The sequence below is a fragment of the Adiantum capillus-veneris genome, chromosome 10, assembly GCF_014529385.1.
Source record: "Adiantum capillus-veneris isolate H3 chromosome 10, ASM1452938v2, whole genome shotgun sequence".
Taxonomy (NCBI): domain Eukaryota; kingdom Viridiplantae; phylum Streptophyta; class Polypodiopsida; order Polypodiales; family Pteridaceae; genus Adiantum; species Adiantum capillus-veneris.
In genome coordinates, this window is record NC_140940.1 from 27,971,428 (window position 1) to 27,998,112 (window position 26,685).

At 40.6% G+C, this 26,685-nt stretch overlaps 1 protein-coding gene and 1 pseudogene across 3 annotated transcripts in view; one reads left to right on the forward strand and one right to left on the reverse strand.

Annotated features, from left to right (window-relative positions):
• Positions 1-11,208, forward strand: part of LOC147448605 (uncharacterized) — a 35,967-nt gene extending 24,759 nt beyond the window's left edge. For both annotated transcript variants that reach the window (XM_086521172.1, XM_086521171.1), the window contains exons 2-11: positions 2,194-2,539; positions 2,632-2,793; positions 2,876-3,056; positions 6,724-6,893; positions 7,176-7,466; positions 8,215-8,423; positions 8,878-8,926; positions 9,016-9,105; positions 9,193-9,255; positions 9,379-11,208. In XM_086521172.1, coding sequence (XP_086377298.1) covers positions 2,237-2,539; positions 2,632-2,793; positions 2,876-3,056; positions 6,724-6,893; positions 7,176-7,466; positions 8,215-8,423; positions 8,878-8,926; positions 9,016-9,105; positions 9,193-9,255; positions 9,379-10,896 — 3,036 coding nt within the window. In that variant the 5' untranslated portion in view covers positions 2,194-2,236 and the 3' untranslated portion in view covers positions 10,897-11,208. The remainder of the gene's footprint in view (positions 1-2,193; positions 2,540-2,631; positions 2,794-2,875; positions 3,057-6,723; positions 6,894-7,175; positions 7,467-8,214; positions 8,424-8,877; positions 8,927-9,015; positions 9,106-9,192; positions 9,256-9,378) is intronic.
• LOC147448603 (uncharacterized) overlaps positions 1-26,685 on the reverse strand; it is a 315,839-nt pseudogene that overhangs the window by 180,611 nt on the left and 108,543 nt on the right. The gene's annotated exons all lie outside the window — the stretch shown is intronic.

Genomic DNA, 26,685 nt, shown 5'->3' on the forward strand with positions numbered 1-26,685 from the left:
CGGAGGTGAGCCGAGCTAGACGCCGACCACGAGTCACAGGCTACAGGGGCGCGAGCTCCCACCACCGACAGATCGAGGAGATCCGAGCCCGGGAGCACCGTGCCACTGAGGAGCGAGTAGCTCAGATGAGGGCCGACCCGACAACTTTCATCCGGGTAGCCTTGGCACCAGCCCCGCCCATGTACCACATCTTACATCCCCCCATTAGTACAGGATGGAGCTAGATAGCTTGATGCATTCTCATGATTGTACTACCTTGAGCATATAGACATGCATATACCCCTAGAGATAGAGCTCCATCCCTCCTCAGATACTCCACTACCTACATTCAGTTCAGTTTTGTATCAGTTTTGTTTCATTTGTCTTTCCGATAGACGGATGACATACACACCATGTACATTTGATTTGTCTCATAGGCCGATTTCGGCCTGACATAGACGTTAAAAATCTTTCTTTCTTTCTTTCTTTCTTTCTCTCTCTCGTCTCTCTCTGCGAGAGAATACACTAGTCAAAGCATCCACTAAATCCTCGATTCCTCTGAGCTCTCTGAGTCTCGACTCTCACCTGTGACCTTATTATTTGCATGTTTTCAGTAGGCTGTTTTCATCATGCCGAAACCTACGAACCCTTTGTGGAAAGAGCACACCAATGTAATTGAAGTTGTGAATACTCCTGGGCAGGTTGGATCAGGTTGTTGCAAGTGGTCATGCAAGTACTGTGGTTTCACGCTGTCGAGTACAATCACTCGAGTTGTATGCATCTAACTGGCATCAATTGCACGAATAATTGTGGCAAGTGCAAGATTGTACCTCCAGGTGTGCGGGAAGCATTGATTGCTGAGAAATTCCCTGCATTTGCAACAACAGACAAAGGAAAAGTGGCACAACAAACACAAGACCGTTTGCAAGATGCTCTTCTTGGACAGCTTGGTGACTCTTCTACACAGGTGGAGGAGAGCTCAAGGTCTCAGCAAATTGCAAACAGGAAGAGGGCTCGTATCATGCAGGAAGAGGAGGATGAGGAGGCTGGTGATGTGCATGTGCGTAGGTAGACCACCTTGCCTTCACGTGTGCATTCTGTGTCTTGGATAAAAGAGCGTCAGAAAGTGGCTTAGATGGAGATTGCTCGCACTCTCATTGAGTGCAACATCAGTTTCAATGTCTTGAAGACTGAACAATGGAAGAGGATGGTGAGGTCCATTGCCCAAGTAGGTGTTGGTGCCACGATACATGGTATGGCCTCGATTACAAAAAGATGCGCACCGCAGCATTGGAGGAGCAGAAGGCCTTGATAGATAAGGCGCTGGTGCCTTTTAAGGTTGGATGGCAGCAATTTGGATGCACCATCATCTCTGATGGATGGAGTGATGTACGCAGGCGACACATCATTAACATACTTGTGTCTTCTTGTCTTGGTACATATTTCTTGCGTGTTGTGGATGCAGGAAAGGCAGGAGATAAGATCAAGGTGAATTCATTTTTGAACATATTTCAAGGGCCATCAATGACGTTGGTAAAGAGAATGTGGTTCAAGTTGTCACAGATAATGCAGCCAACTGCAAATCTATGGGAGAAATGGTAACGATGGTAACGGCACAGTTTCCTCACATTTTTTGGACTCCATGTGTAGCCCATTGTTTAGATTTGTTGATGGAGGACATAGGCAAACTGCCTTGGGTGCAGCCAACAATTTCAGAGGCTACCAGATTGACCACAGTCTTCCGAAAGAAGCATCAGGCCTTAGCCATCTTTCGTAGCCATAGTACCCTTGATATGGTGCGGCCCTCCAAGACCAGGTTTGCATATATGTATTTGGTGTTGCAAAGACTCTCCAAGGTGAGGGATCCACTGTTGCAGACAGTTGTGGACCCAAAGTGGAGAAACATGGCTCGTGCAAACAGTGAGAACACCAAAGCCATTCAGAGGCGTGTGTTGGATGAGTCTTTTTGGACAGAGGTCCATACCTTGATAGTGGCTTTGCAGCCAATGTATGTCTTGCTACGAGTCACAGACATGGAGGGCTCGACATTAGGCCTTGTCTACCATCTCTTCATGCAGATGAAGAGCCACATCACGACATGCCAAGCCTTGACTCAAGAGCGGTGAGTGTCAGATTTTTGCATGCCATTCTTTTTACATCTAGGCCATGTATCCATTGCTAATTTGAGTGTGATCATTGCTGATTTTTTTGCAGGCGAGATGATATCCTATTCTTTATAGAGAGTAGGTGGAAGTTTATGAGCCGTCCTATTCATGGGATGGCTGCTTTACTCCATCCTTTTTACAAGACCCCAGAGTTGTTTCATGAGAGTGATCTCCTCACACTAAAGGACGAGTACATCAATGATTTGTTTGAGGAGCACGAGCAGCTGGCAATAGATGCAGAGATGTGCAAGTACATGAACAACTTGGGGCCATCGTTTTCACGTCAGGTAGCATTGCGTCCAGAGGCAACCAGTTGTCCTCTCACTTGGTGGCAAAGTTATGGTCGCCAAGGTCTTCCATGCCTGACTACTATGGCTCTACGTTTGCTCTCGCAGGTATCTTTTAAATCTCACTTTATTTCTCTATCTTGGGTCTTGCACAATGCGTTTAAATCCTGCCAACGACACCGGCAAATGCTTTAATGCAGGATTGCTCAGCGGGTGCTTGTGAGCGCAACTGGAGCGCTTACTCTTTGATCCATACCAAGATCTGGAATCGCCTTAGCACTTCTCAGTTGGAGAAGCTAGTGTATTGCAGGGCCAACATGAGGCTTGTGCGCTCTTACCACGCTTTGGGGACACCCAAGCAGGTAGTATGACGATGTAGTATGACATCCTATGTATATGTTTCTTATTTACACTATTGTTAACAAAATGTACATTGTACAACAGGTTGATTCCTCACGTATCAAGCTGGTAGTTGATCCTACTGTGGAGGAGGTGGACCAGCATATCAGAGATGAGCAGGAGGAGATAGTACGCATGCTTCATAGAGAGCTAGAGGATGTCGATCGGCGTGTGACAAGGTCTCGTGCACGTGCTTACAACATTCCATTACGCCTCCAGGATACAGGTGAGGGGAGTGCACGACAGAAGAGCATTCGCAAAGGCAAGCTACCCATACGTACTCCTCGGCGGCGTGCGAATGAGGCAGTCCATCTCATTCACACTCTAGAGGGAGAGGAGGATAGTGATCCAGACCCAGTTGGTGCAAACGAGGCCACATATGCTATGGTGATAGAGCTAGAGTTTGATGACGAGGGCAATGTCGTGGCAGATGGCGACATGCTCTTTTCAGCATCATCTTCTTCTTCTTCTTCTGACGAGTTTCACTAGGCACTAGTGACTGGTTACTAGTCTAGAGTCTAGACATTTTCACATATTTCAGCAGGATGTCGTTTTTTTATGTACGCTCTATCAGGAGCCATTTTGGCTTGACATTTGTCATTATTTTGGTTCCATCCTTATTAGCAGTTTGTGCCATGTGGGCTACTTGAGTCTTGAAGCAATGTTTGTACAGTTTTGAGTTTATTGTTAGCAACTTACCTTTTGTTCAATTGTTGCATGCTTGAAGGTTTGTCATTGTTCTAAGTTCTCTGGTTAGCAGGTAGAAATGTTTTTACGTTGTTCAATGTATATTGTTTCTTGAAGGTTGGTACTTGTTTTGAAGTTAAGTGAATCTCTAGTGGATAATGTGTGTAGTAATGTGTCCCCAAGTACTTTGCATGATATAGATTGGTTAACCCTCTAACGAGGAAAATAAAATTTTCTTAAATTTCCTCTCGTTTATTGTTTTTTTACAAAGGTACGTATTTCTACGTACCTAAAAAATTTATCCATACGGCACGACGTACAGTACGTACAGTCACGACCTGTACTGTACGTATGGTACAACCTTGACACAAAGTGACCAATAAAACAGTCGAAAATGGGTTGAAAACCCAAAAACGTAGATGGAGCAGAGGAGGTTTCCCGGCGATGAAATGATCCCAGGTGGAGGGGGATCCTCTGCGACGAAAGCCTGGTTGTTTGCAAAACGCTGGCAGATTTTTGCATGAAAACGTTGGTTATGCTGATCTTGGGAGAAGATGCGTTGTCCAAGCCATGGAAAGCCCAAGCTGTTGGTACCATGTGAACTGGCGTTTGATACCATGTGAGAGTACGCGTGTGCGGAAGCGTGAGAAAAGAAAGAAAGAAAGAAAGATTTTTAACGTCTATGTCAGGCCGAAATCGGCCTATGAGACAAATCAAATGTACATGGCGTGTATGTCATCCGTCTATCGGAAAGACAAATGAAACAAAACTGATACAAAACTGAACTGAATGTAGGTAATGGAGTATCTGATGGAGAGAGAGAGAGAGTAGACAGAAACGCAAGGTATGGTGAAGAGGGGGCGATCTGCCCCCCATGACTACCATGAGCAGAAGACCCTATATAATCAGATGTGTGATCTCTGTGAGATATGAGATGTGGAAGTGGGTACCCCCTAGCCCCATAAATAGGTGCCCAAGAGGAGGTAGGGCAAGGCCTGATGAAAATCCCCACGACCCAACAGAAAAATGATATATGGAAATATATGTGGGCGCCCAGACAAAAGTGGGCGGCCGAACCAGGTACAACCTAGACTATGGATGGCCAGCCCGAAGACATACTAGCCGTACAAGTATGTCCTAGACCTGTGAAGCAGCAGAATGGTGTAAGTCTAATAGTGTTGAGAGGGGGTGTTAGATTTACACCACTCTACTGCTTCACACCGTAGTTACAGGGAATGGACGTTGAGGTCTCCGTTCCCCGTTTCGAATCTTTGTTTCGTGTTTTAGACGTGAGGTGCTATCTGGCTTTGGATGTGAAGTGGATGGAGGAGGAGGATCTAGCAGATACTTCAAATTTTAGAGCTTTACCTTGAAGCTTTGGCTTAGCACCGACTATCCGAAGAGTTACGGATGAATCAACAGGATGAATTTGGTTGGTGCGGACTGCAAATCACTGATTTCTTTTGAGATTTCTGGGATACTAACTGGTTGACAGTATTCTGCTGTATGTTTGAAAGAGGAAATGATTGCAACATTTCTGTCTTGTTCACCTGAGGGGTGGTCTGAATATGATAGTAACGAGATTTAGTCAATCAAGACATCTGTTGGAGATGAGCGCGGTCTGGTTGTAATTGCTAAATAAGTTACAATGATCATGATTCTTATCCAAGATCTCGACGGGGATAGTGACTGTCGTCTTCATGCAAGTGCTGGATTTATGTGGTCTAGTATGTTGGTACTTAACAGTCAGTGTCTATTGAACTAGTTTCAGTCCTATATCTGTGTTGCAGGCATAATCGAGGGCGATTACAATTCTTTCAAGAGGGGGGTATGTCTCAAAGTGATGACGTGGCATGACCTAAAGAACGGACTCCAGACAAAGAGGGGTCAAAACCCTAGTGAAAGAGATAGAAGAAGTTGCATCAACTTACAGAACTTGTCTGAGAGGCCTAAATTAAAGGGCATAAATTTTACAAGTTGTACCAACTTATAGTACCCCGGCCAAGGGGCCTAGCACCAAAATCGCGTGGAGGATTGATGACGAGGCAGTCGCACGGATAATTGCGTTTCATGTTGATTGCTGACGTGGCAGTCGTACGGATTTATGTGATCCGCGTTGGTGACTTTTGGCGCTAGCTTTTCAGACAGGATGCTTTTAGAGTTGTCGCTTTTCAGGTAAATTGCTTTTGGGAAGGCCAAGGCCCTATAAATAAATTGCCAAGGCCTCATTCTCAACAGATTGACTTGGAAGCATTACGGAGAGAAGAGGACCATTGGACATTGTAACCTTTGAAGCATAATAATAAAGAAATACCGAGAAGGGGCGCCAATACCTTTGGGCATGGAATTCCGTTGTGCCATGTCGTCTCTCTCTCAGTTTTGTTCAGTTCTTTCAGTTTCTCTCGCATGTGTTGCATTAGATCTTCTCTTGCCACTTGTATGCATTTTCTGCCACTCCGGAGTGTGCCCCAAGCCAGCAGGTAGCGCCTCCTTCTTCACCAGATATAGATGGCTTGGAGTGTCCAAGTCTATTACAAGAGTGCTTATACAATTGGATAGTGGAAATCAGGGGCAGTGGGCGTCTTTTATAGGGGTAAAAATGACCAAGAGTCCAGTGAAATGGGGACACCTAGTATAGGGCTAACTCTTTGTCTAATAAATCTGTTACATCATCAAAATTGTGACACATGGAATAAAACCTAATAAATGTGCCACATCAGCATAAAAGCTAATAAATGGAAAAATGGGCTACAAGTGCATGTGCAGGGCCATTGTGGCCGTACACAGATGCAACCTAGAATGTCACCAAATGAATGTCACCATTTGGTGACGACATATCTCCAACATGGATGTGCTGGAAATTTAGTTCGTAGACCTTTGTGCTTATGTATGCTCATGTGCAGTGTTTAGGATACCTAGCCACTTTTCAACATTGATAACAATAGTGGGGATGCTGGAGTATTTAGTCAAATAGTTCGTACGATGGAGCTGATGGTGAAATTGTCTTGTTACGAGTCTTCAATTTGCTATTTCTTTTAAAAGTGAGTGTGGATTTCCTTGGATGTGAGTGTGCGCGCGTGTGTGTAGCACTCGTGGTTATTTAGCACTTGCGGTTATTAGGTTTGTGAGTTGATCGAAGAATTATCAAGCAAGGAGGGCCTTGCAGCCTGAAATGTGTTTTTTTAAACAAAATGCTTATTTTGCAGACATGGAGGAATGCTGTGTTGTCTGTGCTGAACCTCTGGAATGGATTGCCTATGGTATATGTGGCCATCGAGATGTGTGCTCCAGGTGCATAGCAAGGCTACGGTTTGTTCTGAATGACAAGCGTTGTTGCATATGCAAACAGGAGTGCAGCTCTGTGTTTGTAACAAAGGTAACTATGTCATACCATTTTTAGTATATGCTATAAACTCTATCATTATACCTGGGATAGTGCATTTTTTAAGTTTTGGACCTAGTTTTTTGAGTAAGTGCAGAGAAGCTCTTGTGAATTTCTATTGTTGTTCATAGATTTTAAAGATAAACCTCTCTTACGAACGATCTCTGTTTCATGAGCATTTTTTCACTGTTTTTGATGGCAAGGTTGAGTAGCTTGTTATGTCGAACTTTTTAAATGCAAGGTGCTGACCTTATGTCTTCATTTGCAATGATATAGGCACTGGGCAATTATACCAAAGTCATTCATGACTTTGAAATTTTGCATAAGAGTGGAGACTTTTGGTATGAAAAGAACACCCAAGCATTTTTTGATAGCAAGGATCATTTTGCAATGGTAAAAGCGATGTGCCGTCTGTCATGCGGAGTATGTGAACAAGCAGACAGGTCTGACCTCGACAAGGATTTTGTGAAGAAGGGTCACATTTTCAAGAATCTTGATCTGTTACAACGCCATCTATTGAGTGTCCATCAAGTGCAAATGTGTGGCCTTTGCTTAGAAGGACGAAAAGTGAGTCTATCAAGCAATTATGATTTTCATAGTCTTTTCCTTCTATCTTTACAAAATCAAGCATGTATCATGTTGTTCTTTTCTTCAGACTTCAAGTTAATCCTGACTGTGAAGTACGTATCTGGATTACCTTTATGTAAATTTCCACAGTCAAACTCTCCCATTGCTGTCTATAGCATTTGCTGTAGAATTTTGTGTTTCTAGTTTCTTATTAAAAAAGGATCAATGATGCTTCTTATGCAATTGGCTGGAAAGATTATAAATGTTTCAGCTAGTCAGTGGTTTGTACTTGGCTGCCACATGCATTTTCATTCTGAGAAAGGTCAAGAGCATTGGCTGTGCAAGCAGTTTTTGGATTTTTGGTATGGATATCCTGGGGCTCCTGGGTGGTGGGTCTTTATCTTGAACAAACACGAAAAGCACTTGATGGTATGAAAGGGGACACCAACCCTTGAGAAACCTGCCTGTGCAAAGGAACAATAGCATAAACCTGCTTAATAAAACGAAATATCTGCCCATCTTCTACAGAGTTTCCAACACTGTGTAACTAACCACTTCATGAAGAGTATAAAATATGGCCAAAGTTTCCAATGCCTTAGCACTCACACAAGTTGCATGCCTTTCTCTCTGTAGATTTATTCTTCCTAGCAATGTTTGTAGGATTTTTAAAGTAATCAGCTTCACGATATAATGCCTAAGTATTGAGCAAGCACTAACTGTTTGTGTAATGGTGGTCCCCAATATGTAGATTTTTATTTGTGATCAAAAGCTTTACAACAAAGGGCAGCTGGTACGTCATTCTGCCGAAGGAGATTCTGATATAGATGGCATTGGTGAAGAAAGAGGAGGTTTTACTGGTCACCCATTGTGCAGCTTTTGTCAAAAAAGATTTTACAGTGAGCATGAACTGTATCAGCATATGTCTGTAGATCATTATCTTTGTCATATTTGTCAACGGTAAGCCAAAATCTTTGCTCAGCTCTAGGAAAAAGATTTGTGAGGTCAGTATGGTAATTTACTGTATCTATGTAATAGAGTTGGATTTGAATGTAGAGAAGAGAAGGTAAAGCTCTAGGGAAGTTGCATGCATACATATAATAGTAGCTGCTGCCAAGGTCTAGTGAGATGGGTATTTGACACTTATAATAGAATGATGTGCCAATCGGTAGGTAAGGGAAGATGCTAGTTTGAATAATTACATGGACTGCTAACTTAAAGGATTCCGTCTCAATTCTGGGCCAAAGGAGTACATGAACCATTTATTTAGGAACAAACTGATACACCCATAATCTTTTACTACTCTTGCTGTGGTCCATGTCTCGAGAGTCAGCTGCCAAATTTATTTACCGAGTCAGTATCAATGCATTCATCAAAAACATCGAGTTTGATGCCTCACCTTGCTTTCTCGCAGATTACATCCTGGTCATTACGATTACTTCCGTAACTACGATGATTTAGAGGTGCAGTGAGAGGCTTCTCAATCTTTCAGCAACTTCCAACACTGCTACAAACGCTTCACGGTTATAAATCATATAGACTCTACCTGCAGGTCCATTTCCGACACGAGCATTCTCTGTGTGAAGATCCTGATTGCTTGGCCAAGAAATTTGTGGTCTTCAAAACAGAGACAGAGCTCAAGGTACAAGCAAGTTTCTATCAGTGGTATTAGAATAACTTGTATGCTGAGATAATCTTTGAGCTGTTCCTTTAAATGTCCCTTTTTTAGAGGCATAATGCAGTGACGCATGGGGGCAACATGTCAAGGTCTCAAAGAAACACATATCTGCAGGTATGTTGAACTAGTTTTAGTTTTCCATTCTTTCTGTAGTACAGTTCATTTGGTGATCGAGAGCAGTAGACTGTTTTACATTTATCATCTTTCTAAGAAGGGGCTCTGTGCTTGGCCTGACAGATTCCAGTTAGCTTTCAGTATCGTCGTCCACCTATTTTTGGTCATGAATCTTCTAATCGTAGGAATCCAACAAATTTTGGGAACTATGAAAATAGAGAGCCTTTGGCTAATACGGGCTACAGCAATACTGAAGGCAATGCAGCGGAGTTATCTGACCCAAGTGAGATTCCTCTTATACATACAACTTCACGTTACCGCACAGCTGCTGGTGGCAACATGGCACCTGATCTGGAAGAATCTGCATTTCCTCCCCTCCCAGGATCAAAAAGCACAAGACGTAAAACAAAACAGCGTGTGCGTAGGTCTTCGACCTCTGCAAATGGAACACTTCAAGGTAGCGAGACGACCTCAGTAAGCTCTAGTTCATGGCATAGAGCAACGGAGGACAGTCCGTGCAGCACTAATGTTGGGACAGCCAACGTCTTAAACAGACAGCTCCAAGATCCTGGCGAAGAAGCTTGTAGCAAGGGAATGGTAATTGCATTGAATGTCACAAGTGCAGTCAATGTAGGGCGTGCTTCACTTGTTATCGACAATGGAGTCCATGACACCGAGTCTTCTCTATTGGATGGTGGTTTTCAGCTAACAGATGAAGTCCGCAGTGCCAACAAAGCACTTGGTGAGTCTATACGCTCAAGGTTGGGAGATGATGTAGAGCTTTTTACGGCATTTAAAGACCTGTCCGCAAAGTTCAGAAAAGGAATATTAGATGTTATTTACTACTGCAAGCATATCAAAGAACTAGGTTTGTGGGATCTTGTGCCTGAGCTAGCCAGGCTATGCCCAGAACCAGAGAGGCAGAAAGCTTTAGTAAATGCCTTTGAGGTAGACTCAAAAGGCAAACGACTGGTCGCTGCCGAAGAAACCCAACTTCAATTGGGGAGAAACGTGAATGTTTACTACAGTAATGACCCTGAAAAAGGGCGTGGAAAAGTAGAGGCTGACGAAGGAGCGGCCTATTCAACTGCAAATTTGATGGCTGCTCTCAGGTTGAGGGACAGGGGAGGAACTTATGCTGAAGAAAACTATGAAGAGAGACACTTTACAAATGGGTATTGTGAGTCTGAGGGAAGACCTAGGGCGATTTTGAATGATGCCAGCAGCTCATCAACAAACCATGATAGCAAGCCAGAAGTCGTGCTTGTGAATGGTAGGTTACCTATTGACATTCCTGACCAAACGGCAACTTCTCATGCAACCAACACGTGGAGTTGTGGTGTCTGCACATTGGAAAACAGCGAGCTGAAAATTAAATGTGCAGCCTGTGAAAATAGTCGTCCGACTGCAGTCGCTAGTCGTCTGACTGAAGTTGCAGAACGCCATACAAAGCGGAAAAAGAAGGTGAGCAAATTTGAGAGATTGCGGATAGATGAAGAATCCTTGCCGTGCCCTCCCTTACAATTGCCAGAACCTGTGCAAAAAAAGAAGAGTGGTGGCGTCTGGAAAAATGGAGGTGGCCAGCGACTAGTTGCCTTGGCGCAGCGTGAGGCTGTTATTGATTCTGCATGGAGGAGGTAGCTGTAAATCATGAAAGCCTTAGCCAATGTCTGGTGGAGAAATATAAAGAGAAGTTTCTCTACTCAAGATGGACTATGGTCTACTAATGAGACGAAGGCATTCAAACATGGAGAAATACAAAGAGAAGTTTCTCTACTCAAGATGGACTATGGTCTATTAATGAGACAAAGGCGTTGAAACTTTTGCAATCTTACATGTCATTAAAGCAGATAATTTCTTTTTGTGTTTGAAAAGATCTGATTTTGATGATGGTTGCAGTGTAAGGTTGGTACTAATTTATTTCGGGAATGAAATTTAAGCCTCTTTAAAGCATGGCAGAGCCTTCATGATCTGCAAAATAGAATGATGTGTTTTCATCGCAGCAGGAGGTCAAGAAGCTCTCTGTTGCTGGCTACAAATGTCTGCCAGAGAAGTCGAAAACAGCGTATTGATATCACACACACACACACACACACACACACACACATAATAGCTTCTCTGGCTATTAGTAATTGTTGCGGTGTGTCTCTCTTTTGTGTATGAAGTGGTAGTAAGGTTGATTCAAATATTACCCTCTTCATAAAGATGCCATATTCCTTAGTAATCTGCTTCATCAATCGTTACATGCGTAGGCTTTCAAGTCGGCATGCTGAGGTCCGAAGAATCTATTGAGTGCCAATACAAGGACTCTAGATTGGCGGTGCACTTCTTTTCTCTAGACAGTGTCATAGGTCAAAGGGGTTGAACCGTGTATCTGATTCTTTCTAGAGTGGATGGTTTCCACCTCTTTGTGCTCTTTAGATTTTGTCTGCAAACCCATCTCTTGCTTGTGTCCTTGATTGGAGTGATGAGTGTGTATCATCATTGCAAACTGCCTTGAAAAGATAAGTACCAAGTGGAACTTCTCTCATAAATGCTTCAAAAAAGACAACTGTGCCGTGGTGATAACTCAACTCTGGCGCGCGCACTCTCACACACTAGTGCTCCACCTCTTGGAAGGCATGGATAATTGTAGTCTTAACAACTTTAGTCCTACACTCACATGATTGGGAGTATAGATTAAACAAGCCAAGTCTCACCAAGGAAATGTATTGTGAGCCACTGAGCCCACCGTCTAGGAATGAAGAACTCTTCTATGCACAATGGCATGCTACTTGGATCCACAATCAAGATGTATATGCCATCCTAGGTCCCTGTAGTACAAAAAGCAATAGACAAAAAAATCTTGTAGCCATTGCCACGAAATTATATAATGCGAGCATGGCTCTAACCAAGATGACACTCTTATTCCATCAAGACATCTATGCATCCAGCATCTCCGAAGCTCTTGCCTTAGATGTCCTCGATACCTATATATCCCATTCGCACATATGAAGGTGGTTCATGCCAACCTTGTGGTCAAAGCTAAAATACTTCCAAGCTGCATCGTGACTCTTCTTTGTAGAGTGCTTATTTTGTCTCTATGCCTAATGTTTTTTTTAATCTCTTGACAGATTTTCTATCTTTAAGACTTGTCCATGAATTTGGAAGTGGATCCTCGTAGCAATAATGTACGAGATACATTGTTTTGAACAACACTCCATGGAGCGTAATCAAGAAAAATAAGAGGATGTGTTGTTAGCAAAATGACAACTTGAGGCATGGGCAGCAATGGCAAACAAAATTTCAATCTTTCATGTTTATTTCAACGTGTATTTCTTGCAGTGAGGGGGGGGAGCTCACAGAACATTATAACCGACCGAAATTGTGTTATTACGTCTATTGATGAATGCTTTTTCTAGTGTACGTGCTACATGTAAATTCTTGCAAACGGGATTATATATATATATATATATATATATATATATCGAATGGTTGGTAACGTATAACGTCACTTTGCATCTTTGAAGATGGATGTCGAGTATGTTTCGTCATTCTTCTTTTGTAGTTATTCATGACGCCTATGTACTTGCCTTCATTTTTACAATATGTGATAGAGTAGACAATGTATTCGATATTTGTTATATTTTGACCATGTCCATATGGAAATAAGAACAAAAAATTAGCCGACTCTATTGTGATGTCTTTAAAATATGACATCCGGCTTGGCGAGCCATTGTACATGAAGGATGCAATACGATTGAGAAACATATCTCCATTGTGAAGCTATATGGAGTCAAACTCATGCGTATCGGATGTGGTATACGCGGGTCGTCTTGATGGCTCACCCAATGTTTCCATAATCGAGAAACTGCTTTTATTATGGACCTGATCCATGAGGTCAACCTGGGTTGTGGTTTTGAATGGCGATGGATCATTTTGTACAGAACGTCTTCAGACAGTATGCACAATCCTATTCTTTTGTGTGGTCGTTCAGCCATCACTTACATCTCTGCAATATAGGACTGTTCTTGATGTTGAAAGCAAGGACATTTGAAATGGTTGAAGTGAAAAGTTCATGATTTGTAGAGTATAGTAGCATTACTCGACCAAGATATTAGTGGATTATCTAGCAGTGACCTTCGCTCTAGTAATCCTCGCGCTATAGCATGTGTAGTTTTTTTCGCGCTATAGCATACTGAGGTGAGGATGGCAGGGCTGTCTATTTCATTTGTTTGATGATTTTGTTTATCATTATATCTAAGGTTTGTTGTCACACAAGAGAGACATATTTCTAGATTGTGAGCAAGAATGTCACACTGCATGGTCCAATCTCTATACAATGTAGCAATTTTAAACCATGACCTAGCATATGGATGGTAAGCTAGTCACTCTGCTTACAACTCGCTCCCTAGCCTTTTGATGCTTGAATTATGGTTTTGTAGACCTTGAGACCTCATACTGAAACCTAGTATGTGACAAACAAGGACATATATACAATGTTATCAAGTATTTTTAAAATAAAATAAACATGCATTCACTACTAGAATACATAACATGCATTGACTATAAGGAAGTCTATGTCTAATTAATATGTTTAGATGTTGATCGACATCGAGTGTATACTAGTTAAAAAAACATGCAGGTAAAGTAAACTAAAGGAAGTACTGTAAAAATTCTAAAACAAGCAAATATTTAAAGAATTGATGGACTGTAACAAGGAATGAAGCGCTTTATTGACCTGGCAATCTTGTATAGGTGTTTTTTTTTCCATTGTCCAAGCTACAGGCCGATGTTTATGTCAAGCTATAGAAAAGCAGTATGAATAGTTAAACATTTTGTCTTGCAGTTAAACACAAAGTGAAAAAGCTAAATATATAGTGTACGTCATGTAGAAGTTCCATACAAAAGTATGGTGGAGAGTTGCCATTGTGGCCTCTCCATAAATTATAAGAAATGGAAGCCCGTGCACCCTGCCTCGTAGGATTTATGTGTTGGACCAAGGAAACCCATATGCATGGGGAATTGGATGTAAATAACAAAACTTGCAATGTTGTCGAGCTGGAGTCGTGGTTCTGCAGTCGAAACGTGCACTGTTGTGAATATATGTCCTTTCTGTCACACACAAAATGGAAAATACAAATATAAAAGATGTAGGAGATAGATAAAACTTAAAGAGAAGCAAAGATAACTTTATGTTCTACGTCATGGACGATGTATGATTTATTATAGTGACGAGTTCTCAGCTTATAAGTTCTGACACAATCATTATAGTAGAATGGCTCAATTAGCAAGTTGCAAACATTGAGCTAGAGGACACCTCATTTTGTTGTTTTGACTCTACACCATAGGATGTATGCATAATAAGATGTACACACTTTCAACAGTTTCTTCCACCATGATTGCCAAAAATAGTCAATTTTTTGACACTACTAATTATATTTGACTTGCTTGCACTTTCTTTGAAGAGGCAAGATTTGGTGACCACACAAAACACATAGTGTTAAACCGAATGGAAAGTTTTGATCTTTAATTTTTTACTCTGGCTCAGTATGTCATGCCTTGCAACTTTCTCTTTTGCACATCAATTGTTCACTTGACAAACAATATAACTTGATTTATTGGTAATTTTTTGGATCTCTACGTAATTATTATTTATTTTTCTTTGTTTGAATTTTTATTTACAAAATCCTACACCAGATATCTAATGAGGTAGAATTTATTTTGCAAGATTATATCATGATCCGAAGAATGTACTATGCAAAAAAGTTCAATCCTTAACGCTTTATTTTTTAAAAAGATCTAGCTCAGAAAATAGCAAAGACTGCTTAGAGGATCTTGAGAGAGTTTATAAAAAAATTCTAAAAAACAATGTACATTGCCACTCATTTTGATTTTCATCTATCTTATGACTCTTACCATAAGGTCCTTATGGAAAAAAGTTTGAGTCAATTTGAGTTACAAAATTGTACTTTTTCATTGTTTTAATTCGTTTCACTTGCATCATTCATTTGAGGTGGGCCTCCCTTATCTTGATCCCTTCATGGATCCAATTTTCCTTCCTCCTTTTTCCGTCGACATCAGGCCTACCCGGACTATGTCGATTTTCAGACGCATCCGCAGGTCCCTATTACCTGCCGGCTGGGACTCACTCGCATTCAATCCCATTTCTAGGACAGTGAATGAACTCGAGCTCCAAACATAGACCAACGGTTATCAATCCTAGACGAAAAGGACCACCCCTCATTGCATCCCATAGATAAACACACCTGCGCCGGCCTTTCCAAACATGTAAGACAAAGTTCACACTTAAATCTTCTATGTTATGCTAGGGTTATCTACGTCAAATCTTCTCAGTAAACTTTTAATCCTATTTGAAATTTATATTAGGTTCATTTAATTTATAATCCTTTAGTTCCTATTTTCTTTTAGTTTTGACTCAAACAAGACCTTAAGGAAACAACGAATCTCTCGAAAGTTTAGATTTTGTCTCGACGTAAGTTTCGAGTTAACACGATTTCGACGAATCCGATTTTGATCCTTTTCCATCGTTTGCCATCCATGGGGCATCTCCATGGAAGCGATGGGAGTTATATGTTCAAGCAACACGAGAATCACTTCTGTGAAGCTATCCCCTTACTCCTCCCTTCAAAATTGCAAAAACAAATTTGAAAGTAGACAAACTTGAAATGAACAATGCATATCCACTTCTAAGGAAAAACTCCTTTGATTAAGATAGAGCTACCCTTCAAAACTTAACTCTCCTTGAGAGAATTAGTATTAACTTATTTGTATCACTAAAAAAATCTTATACACATGCTCTTTTTCTCTTTGAAAGAAGAAAAATCCTATTTCTTAAATTTAAAGAAAAACTTGTGAACCTTTCATAAGAATATTCTTCTTAGAGTAAATTATAATGCCACTTTGAATAGAAGGGTTAATTCCAAAAAAAATCAATATTAATTGTCCGCAATTATCTTGTGCATCTTAAAAATAGAGAAAGATATTTTTGGTGGGGTTTAAGGGTACGCATAGATATTAATCATCATCCAACATGCATGTTATTTTAGTATGATCTCCAATCACCTATGGTTAAAGAGAGTGCTTTCTACTCTCTCTATGTCATATTAGGCTGATAATATAGAGAACGGAACTTGAAATATAAGTATGATCTCCAGTCACCTATGGTTAAAGAGAGTGCTTTCTACTCTCTCTATGCCATAAAAGTCTGATAATCTAGAGAACTTGAAATAACGAAACTTGAAATAATAGCATAGTTAGTGGTTAGCAACGTTGGTAATTGACAAGAGAAAATTACTGACTTGTCCTTCTAAGAAAGAGAAAAGTTTGCTTCTGTAAATGTGAGAGCTTAAGCATGAATTAATGTAGAATGAAGAGTAACCCAATGTTTAAGGTGTGCAATGACATGAAGATGACAAGAAAAAAATACTTTGGTGTGTGTATGGTAAGAGTCTTCTCCATGCTTTGGGTGATTGAAGAAGCTTGTTGGCGTAGTCGAATCTTTCTCTCTTTGCTTTTCTTGGAGACTACCAATTAGACCACTTGGAATGAGAGAATGGCAAGAGGCAAAAGGAATTCAAGCTATGGAAAGCTTGAGATAAGGGTGTGAAGAAGAAGATCAAGTTTTGACAAACTTGATTAGGGTTTTGGCCACGGCTTCTCTTGGAGGGGTGTGTGTGTGTAGAAGGTATGTGTGAAAGAGCTTTGGCTATGGCTTTCACAAGTTTACTCTTAAGTTTGCACTTCTAAAAATGAGAAGGGAAGTATAAAATGAGAAGAGAAGCCCTCCTTTTATGCACATTTTTGATAAGTGCTTTCACTTATCTTTCTTATCTTAATAACTTATCTTTCTTTGATAACTTATGCTTATCAAAACTTTCTCAACAAGCTACTTACTCACCTCATCCTTATCCTTATCCTTATCTTCTCTTTCTTTTTCTTTTTTATCTTTTCTTTTCCTTTTTACTTGTCTTATCTTTCCCCTTTTCCTTATCTTTTTCTTTATGTTAACTTTCTTAAAATGAAAAGCTAATTTTTCATGCATTAGTTATGCCCCTATTCCCATGGCGTAAGCCGGAAGTGGCTCGTGAGTATACCTTGGTGCTTGAATTGAACCATGTTCCCTAATTTTTGGAGCAAAAACTAGCTCAAAGCTTTGAATCATCTCACCTTCAGATACGCGATGCAGCTCCATCTCCTTCACATACTCGTGCAAGTACTTGGTTAGATCTTTGCCATTGAATTGATCCATTCTGTTGACGATCGCTTGTATGGATTTGTTTTTACTCGAATTTTTTTTTCTTTTTCTTTTTCATCTTTTTAAGTCGGTGGCTTAGATGTGTTGGCCTTGCGTAAGGGCTAGGAGAAGGCCCTTACAAATCCATTGACGTAGCTTAATCGCTTCATTTCTTTTAGTGGATCTCCCTTGCTTACTCTTGGAGCACCCTCTAGAGTTGGCATGGAGATGAGTGTGGACCCTACTTTAGCTTTGGAGCCTACTCCTTCGGCGATGGGACGCTCACTTAGCATGTCTGGTATCAGATATCGTGCATGCATCGTTGCAGGGACGTACTTGAGAGGCATTGATCTTCCCTCACGTACTCAGGTGCTTGAGCATTTGTTGCGACACCCTTGTGTCATTGAGGCCCGCATAGCTATAGAGATTTGTAGTCTAAGGACTTGTCAAGCTATGGTGACCATTGCAGTACATTGTACTATCTAAGCGAGGCTCCATGGATACACTTGCAGCTTGTCGCACACTCACCGCAGCAATGGCAGCTACATTTGTCATATGTATTTCTTGGGAAACTTCTTGTGTGTTTTCTATTCGTCCGGTCTACCTTGCATGTTGGATGCCTTAGGAGACAACGACTTGATTTGGGAGAATGAGGAGATTTGAGCGAGCAATGGGCGTGCTCCACGATACTCACACATTCTAGATTCATGCATGAGAGAGCTCATAGGTCAATTTTGGGAGGGTAATTATCGCGCCTTGCTAGACTTCAAAAAGGTAATTCGACATAGGGTTGATTGAAAGCAATATATACAGCATGGCGCTATAATTTTAGAGATTATGTAGAGTCAGCTCTTTCATGCATTCCAAGATGCCCACCCCAAGATCATCATTGGTGAGTGCTCCTTCAAGGCCTACAAGCCTTGGTACGTGTGATTCATGCAAGAGAGAGAGACATGTTGTTGTAGATATTATGTGCAGTTTCATATGTAGAATGATGTGTTCCATGCTCTTTCAGGGCATGTTGGAAGCTTGGAGAGGTCCCAATGGGACCCCGAGACTTCTTCCACTCTTTGTTGTGTGAGCATGTGGCCCGGGGCATCCTACCATCAGATTTTTTATGTGAAGGGCATTTGTGTCCAATGTGGGGATCTTTCACGATTTACACCCGTCCTGAGTGATGGTTACGCGGATGAGATAGTTACATGGCAGCAATATGACTACCAAATATACATAGGACTTCAAGGTGGTACATCCCGCAACTTACACCTCATAGTGCACCATGTCTCTTCTTCATGCACGCTTAGGTCCTTTGTGTATCCATATGCGTAGCACATATGCAAAGTGGCATGATCATCAGATTTGTGATGCTTTGTCTCCTTCCCCATTGACATTGTGGTGTCTGTCATGGATTTCGTAGAGGACAACACCTTTTTTCCCACAACAAGAGATCCAATCCAAATATTACTTCATTGAGCAAATACAAATGATAATGTTTGGATAAATTTACATTCGCTTTGCATTTTTAACCGTATGAATAAAAAGTGATGTTTCATGTATTCTAACCTTTTTCAATGCTCTTGAAGGTGGCGATCCTTATACATTATCTTACCGTCATGCAGAGGTAGCAATTGATGAGGTGGATAGCTCTAAGGATTCATGGGTAATCATACGCGAGTATCATTTCTACATTAGTGATGACCTCTTCCACAATGCGTAGTTTATGCAGCACTGTTTTCAACATCATGATCTTTTCCTTCGTGAGTGTCACATCTCATACTCTTATCACTATATTTAGTCAAATGGTTGTGGTGCGCAATTCAAAAGTGCACGTTAGCTCTTTTAGTTGTACAGATGGCACCATAGCTGTTGGAATTAGGGTTATAGGAAAACACACACAGCTTGGAGAAGACGAAGGAAGCTCAAGTCACACAACAGAGAGTGTTTTACTTACTGTGCAATGGAAAGATAGATAGCCCTAGAGTGATGGACATATATACAATGTAAAGGGAAAAAAACCTCCTAGTGAGGGAAAAATTGCCCTAGCGGTCCTAAGTGTGTTCATACACATCACTACCACATGTATGATAACAAATCCCCCATGGGAGTGATGTGGTGAACGTGAGCTGGCACAGAGAGTATAGGGAAGTGCCATGCTCTGTGAGGACATGATCTGTCCACAAAGGGGAGTAATCTCAAAGCTTTGGAAAAATTTCCAACTTCTCATGTCGAGATAATGCCTTTGTGAAAAGATTTGCAAGGTTTTTCTGTGTTGGCACATAAGCCAAGCTGACATCTCCTGCTGAGAGCCTCTCCCTGACATAATGGTAATGCACCTCAATGTGCTTTGTGTGAGCATGAAAAACTGGATTCCTTGCAACTACCAATGCGCTCTGACTGTCAGTGTAGATAGTGTTGGCAGTGTCCTATCCAACACCCAAATCAGCCAATAAGGTGTCTGAACCATACACACTCAACCGTAGCTGTGAAGACTGCCCTCTACTTAGCTTCAAAAATGGAAGTGGCCGCAGTAGGTTGCTTCTTGCGCAACCATGAGATACATGAACTGCCGAGCATGAAACAAAAGCCACTTGTGGACACTCATGTGTCAAAACAACCAGCCCAATCTGAGTCCAAAAAAGCATGCGACAAAGATTCCCCCTTGGGATAAAACAAGCCAAGATGTAAAGTGCCACTCAAGTAGTGAAAAGTCCTCTTAATAGCCTGCATATGCTTAGACCTTGGGCTATGCATAAATCTGCTGACTTGTAAGACTGTAAAATGAATATTCTGCCTCGTGTTGCATACATAAATAAGGCAACCAACATCAATTTGATAAAGAGTGAAATCTGCAGGATACCAGTATCATGAAGACTCATTTTTTAACTTGTTTGCATGGGAGTGGCAATGGGTTTGCAATCCTCAAGTCCAAACTTACATAGCAATGTCTCTATGTAACTTGTCTGACACAAGGAAATACCACCATCACACTCCTTAAGTTGTATGCCTGTTCACAGGATTGTCTTATCTTGTGGCCCTTTTCCTTCTTTGCATGTTGCTTCAATTTTACTGCACTTTGTACTAGGTCATTAAATTTCTTCGTCAGTGCTGGTACCTCTTGCTCTCTCAATTTCTTACTCCAAAACCATTCAAGAACCAAGTTCTCAGTTGTTTCTCCAAGGGAGATTCTTGTAGCTGTCTGGTGAGTTCCTTGATTTTTTACACATAGCTTGTGAGACTAACAACTTCCCTTGATTGATCTTATCAAGCTCACATAGAATATCATCATACCCCCTGTTGTCTAAATATTCCATCTTAAAGTCTTCGATGAGATTTTTGTATGATCTCAATCGACAAGCTAGGTAATGTTAGTACAATTTTCAAGATGCTTCCTTCAATGTTTGGGGAAAATACTCCCCCCATTCATCTTCATCAATGTCCTTCAGCTCTGCATACTGCTCAAAATCTTGTATGTGTACATCAAGGTCATCCTTTTTCCCCCCTTTGAATACTGAAAAAGAAATTTTTAGATTGTTGGAATGTTCATTGCTTTTATTGACTCTGGTTTTGTGCACTGGCTTCCCATGTGGTGACGTCTTCTTGTTATATTGATCAGTATCAACCTCACAGTTCTTTGTGTCTATCTTTGAGGCCATTTCTTCTTGGCGGCCTTATGTGATGAGCGATGAGTTCTTCGACTCCCTTCATTCTCATCAGTATGTTTTTGACTTTTATGAGACCCATGAGGCCTACTTCTCCTTTCAGCCCTTTCAGCTCTTCAACGCTTGGAATGACTGGAATGTTGTGAATCCCATGATTTCTCAGCAGTGCCCCTCTTGGAGCCTAATTTAGTCTCCTCTGGAATCGGACTAACTTTGTTGGGATTCTCCCTAAATTGAGTGGTTGGTCGTCGGCCTCTTGTGCTCCTTCTGGTTGCCATTGCTGATATACATTAATTCTAATACCTAGTTGGGAGATAGTTCGTATGTCCTAGAGCAATCGAGCTCAAACCACCGTGATCGCCAAAATGGAATGATCTAGATGTGTTCAGTCATCTATTCCAAGTTGGTACTAGAGTTAGAGATGTTAGAATTAGAAGGATCATATCAGACTTTAGAGTACTGGAAAACAAAACTAAAACTGGAATGACGAAAGACACAGAAATTGGAATTGAAACTGTAAATGTATTCAGTGAAATGTTCAGAGTACAATTGGTGATAACACTGGAAGTACAAAGTATGCAAGTAAGCGGCTTTGGAGTTACTAAAAGAGAGAGAGTGTAGTAGTACAAGATGTCATTACAAGAGCCACCAAAGTTCCCCAAAAGTGAATAGTGGGTACTATTTATAAGCTCTTGGACTAGTGACTGGATGGCTATGCATTGCCGGTTATTGTGGTAACTTACTGGTTACTGCTTTTGGAAGCTTCTGATATCCGCCAGTTCTGCTAGAGGTGGTTCCCGTCTTCTATACATTTTGACGCCAACGAGCATCTTTCTATAATGGTCCTCCAAAATTGTGTGTGTGTGTAGCTCTTTTTACTTAAATAATAAGACATAATTTAACTTTAACATTCAAAAGACAACTGGCTTTAGAGAAAAAGCAATGATAAGTACAAAAACAACTCAGTCTTATTTGTACAAAGCTTATGAGAATGAAGCCTCATTCCAGTATAAACTGATATTAGAAGTACTTCTCCAGCAGTAGATGTAAGTGTAATCATTTACAGACATTTGCTTTAAGCAAAAAAAAATCAAAGAATAGATAGAGTCCTCACCTGCATCTATTCAAACAAAACAACAGATACGTTAGCTTTGAATGTGTTTTACATGTGTCAATGGACTATATCAGTTGTTATCCATGTTCAACTTACAACTTTTTTAACTAAAAACAAATGTCCAAAAGAGCTCATGTACTCCAAAATTTTTAGAGTATTTTTAAATTTTAAGGAGATAGTTAGACAGATGGTTTCTATATAGCCCCATTTATAAAAAAAAAACCTTAATAGATATTATTATACATATCATTTTAATCAGAAGGCCACCACCCCTTCTGATCCAAGTGTCTTATCGGCATAAAAGATCCAATCCTTCAATAACCTTGCAGAGAGTGTCCAACCCAACCTTATATTTTGCACGATTTAAGGCCAGTTAGACATCACGACAGAGTGTAGTTTGCCCAAGAGCAGAGATAGCCAAAGCTAGGCCAACAAGATATAGCATCCAGGTACCAGTTGTGTCCGACAAATAAGGCCTTCAAGTTTTTAGGGCTAAGAGGAAGGAAGTAATGCTAAACCCTTCAAATAACAACAAGTTTAAGCTTGATAATTAGATCAGTACTACATTTCTTAAAGCTACAACATACTTTTGTAAAGTAGACAATTTTTACGATGCTTACTCCTCACCGCATCATCGATACTCAGTCAAAACAAGTGAACGCCGTTCATATAAACAAAAAAAAAAAACCATAACCCATGTAAAAAAATCCAACTTAGATGATATCCCTAATGAGCTCGTTATGGAAAAAACCAATCACAATTTACAGTTTATAAAAAATAAAAAACCTTTATCATTGACAATCAAATACGGTGAAAACAAAGTTTTTGTATCATCTTATAAGTCTCTACCTACTTCAAAGAGGTAAACGGGATGCGATATCCATAAAATAAAAAATTATGAACAATACGCGTTCAAGGAAGGACACCCTACCAATTTATGATGCTCCTAAGTCATGCTTAACAAGCCCGGCGGTAACCTCCTTATTGTGAGGACTATTGTGAAGCAAACCAATCAACTGATTCCCCATACTCCCAATACTTAGGTGCCCTGTTTTTTTATGCAGTGAAATGCTTATCAAAGCTCATAGAAAAGAAAACATAAACAGATAAAGTAACTGGATCATCTAATCAACCATACCAAGTGTTTTACCAGTCAACCTTTTAACGCCATACGCTGTCAGACTTAGCCACCCACACAGTGTGCCTTACCAAGCTAAGCTAAAAGGTTTACATGCCTCTAAGCAAAGGTGCTTACATCACCTTTAGACCTATATTTACAAAGGAGAGATAACCATAATACCAAGAACAATATACAATAACCGACCTGTGTAGGTTGCGCTGCAAGCTCCATAACAACACAACAGAGAATAAATGCACACAGTCCTCTCTTTCAGTTTACGCAAATCAAACACACACAAGGCTAAGTGAGAGGCGGAACGCACCCTCACCTCTTTAAATAGAAGATGGCGTGTAGCGAGCAGTATCCCTCATCATTCCACGCTTTGAGTAGGCATGGTGCCATTTTTACTAGGGAAACAAAAGCAACCGCCTCTGATGAGGCTCGATTCTGTAGAACACAGTAACCTACGCGCCATTAGCATGGTAGGGAAGAGAGAGTGTGTGTGGCACAACTGTAGAGTGAGAGTCAAAGCCTCGTTAATTGCTGCCAAATTAACTATCCACGTTTTTGGTTTTACCATTATAACCCTTTAGAGGTACCATCCCACGGTGGATATTATTCCAGTGTAGCCGAGAAAATAGGCACTATTTTATAACGATAGTTGTTAAGCTATATCTTAAGTGAAAATTTATAGAAAAAATGAAAGCAATACGGGAATGTTATTTTAGAGCAAGGCAATATGTGTTAAAAAAACCTAGGGTGTGATTTAAAACATAGTTGTTAGGTAATATACATAGAAATAAGGTGTGTGTGTGTGTGTGAGAGAGAGAGAGAGAGAGAGAGAGAGAGAGAGAGAGAGAGAGAGGGGAGAGGGAGAGGGGATGAAGGAGATGGCATTGCAGGTGCGATGGCGGGTAGAGAAACTTGAGCAAGGTATGCCAAAAACGCGGCATACCTTGCTTTGTTTCTTTTTTAAGTGTGTCAATTATTACCACGGGTATTATCGCAAATATTACCGCGTGGACTACCACAAATATTATCGCGTTTTGATTTTTTTAAACGTTGGAAAATAATTCAATGTTGCAGGCACAAGATTTTCCAACCTCGACTCTCTAACCAACGGTTCTTTTGATACAATTTTATTTTTATTTTCACACCCCTCTTTTCCTACTTATTATATTTTTTTAAAATTGTTTCTTTAGTCTTTCTTTTCTTTCATTATTGAAATTTTAGTCCCCCCCCTCTCTACTACCTATTTATTTTTTCAAGCACATGTATTTTTTTCTTGACTATATTTCACGCATGTGTAGGACAATTGGGATTGTGCCCCTCCCAACGGTCCCGAATGCAAGCGATGGCTCAAGGAAAAACTCCATTGCCCTTGCACCAAGTGCAAAGGGACAATCCCTCGCTTGAGGCGCATTGCCTTGGAGCATGTAGAGAACGAGGGACTTTGGATCCCTCGAAAAAGTGCCTGAGTAGATGGGAGCACCTCCCCCCCCGGCTTGAGGATGCTCCCCATTGATCTGTGTGCATCAATGGTGATGCTCTGGCACGCAAGGCTGAAAGAGAACGGAGAGAATGATCAAAGCAAAGGCACGCGGAGAGGACATCACCGACAAAGAATGGGAGTATGCACAAGGTTGCATACCAAAGGTATAGTACTCATACTCTTAAAACCATATTGCATAGTTTTTTCTTGATTTTATTCTTGTAATTTATTGTATAATTTTTTCTATTTTATAGTTCCTTTCCTTTAACTCTATGTGGTCAAAGGGTTGACACTTTTGTACATGCCACATTGATGCCACCATCGATGGCGTCATAGGAAACTTTGACACAAATGGTGATGAAGCCAGGTAAAGTGGGACTATTGAAAACTAAAGGTCAATTTTAGAAACTTTTATACCTTCATCTTCGAGTGCAAGTGGTTTGCAAATGTGTCTAGATGGCATGAGAATGGGCTCTACATGGTGGTTCTAGTGTGTATCACACAAGGAGGTATGACAACTTAGTTTTGCCATGCAACTGTGAGCAGGTGAGGGTAAACCTTCTTTACCCTTATTTGCTTGTAACATAATAACAATGTCACTCACTTTGAACTTCTCTTCTATAGGTCATCTATATCCCATCAATACATCAACAAAAACTTTGGTTTATAGTTCCTGTACCACCTCGGGGAGAAACCATTTTTGCCTCTAATGAAGTGGAGACCATCTTCGACCCTCTGTTACCTACTACTTTGCATGAGGAGGAGACAGAGGAGAGAGAGATTGATGATTCAAGTCCTAGAGCCACCAACCTCAGCAAGGATGATTGCCATGATGACAATGATGTGATAAAAGATGACGAGCTCGAAGATAAAGAAGCCAGCACATCCACAAACGACAATTCAATTTCTCTTTTATTGAGTAGGAGCCATGGGTTTAGATTTAGATCAAACTACTTATAGAGATCTTTTGGAAGATGATTTAAGAACATTTTGTATATTATATTCTATGAAAATTGTTGGTCGTGTCACTCATTCATCTCTCTCTCTCTCTCTATAATTTTGTCAAGCATGATAATTTATGTTAATCAAATGGGTGTAATTAATTTAATGATAAAATATCTTTTTTTTGTACAAATTTTCATGAAAAATAACAAGTAGAGGCTTTATAATTTTTTAATGAAGTAGAAAGAAGTACTCTAATTGTAATGGAAATGGCTTATAAACTTTGAGAATAGCCGAATTAAGAGAACTAGAGTGAGCATATGAGACTACTTTGAGAACATAGAGGGTGAACTTAATTAGTGGTAGCAACACAACCATTAGACTTACTTAACTTGGCATGAAGATACTTTTGCAAGACAGAGAGTTAGAGAACTTGACAACGATTGAGGACCGGATTAATGTGGAGCCGTTCCCCCCTCCAATAGGCTTTTGTATTATAGATTCTCCCATAAAGAGAGACTTGGTACAATACAATATTGTGTTCCTTGTGACCTAGGTAATGCAATGAAGATGGAAAGCTCTATGCATCACAAGCATAACATAAACTTTGTAAAAGCATTAACCATCCCCGACATCAGTCCCAAGGCCTCAAACACCTTCGAAGGTGGAAGAGCTAGCGGGGAATGAGGGTAGGGAAGAGGAAGAAGAAGTAACATACAAGAAAGAGATAGTTCCTCACTTATCATCACTCTCCTTGCATAGCATAGCATAATAGCATAATAATGATGATGAAGAAGATGGCAAGATTAAGCATTGAAGTATGGCTCTTGGTTGGATTTGCATTCCATAGCCAAGAGTATTGGTGTA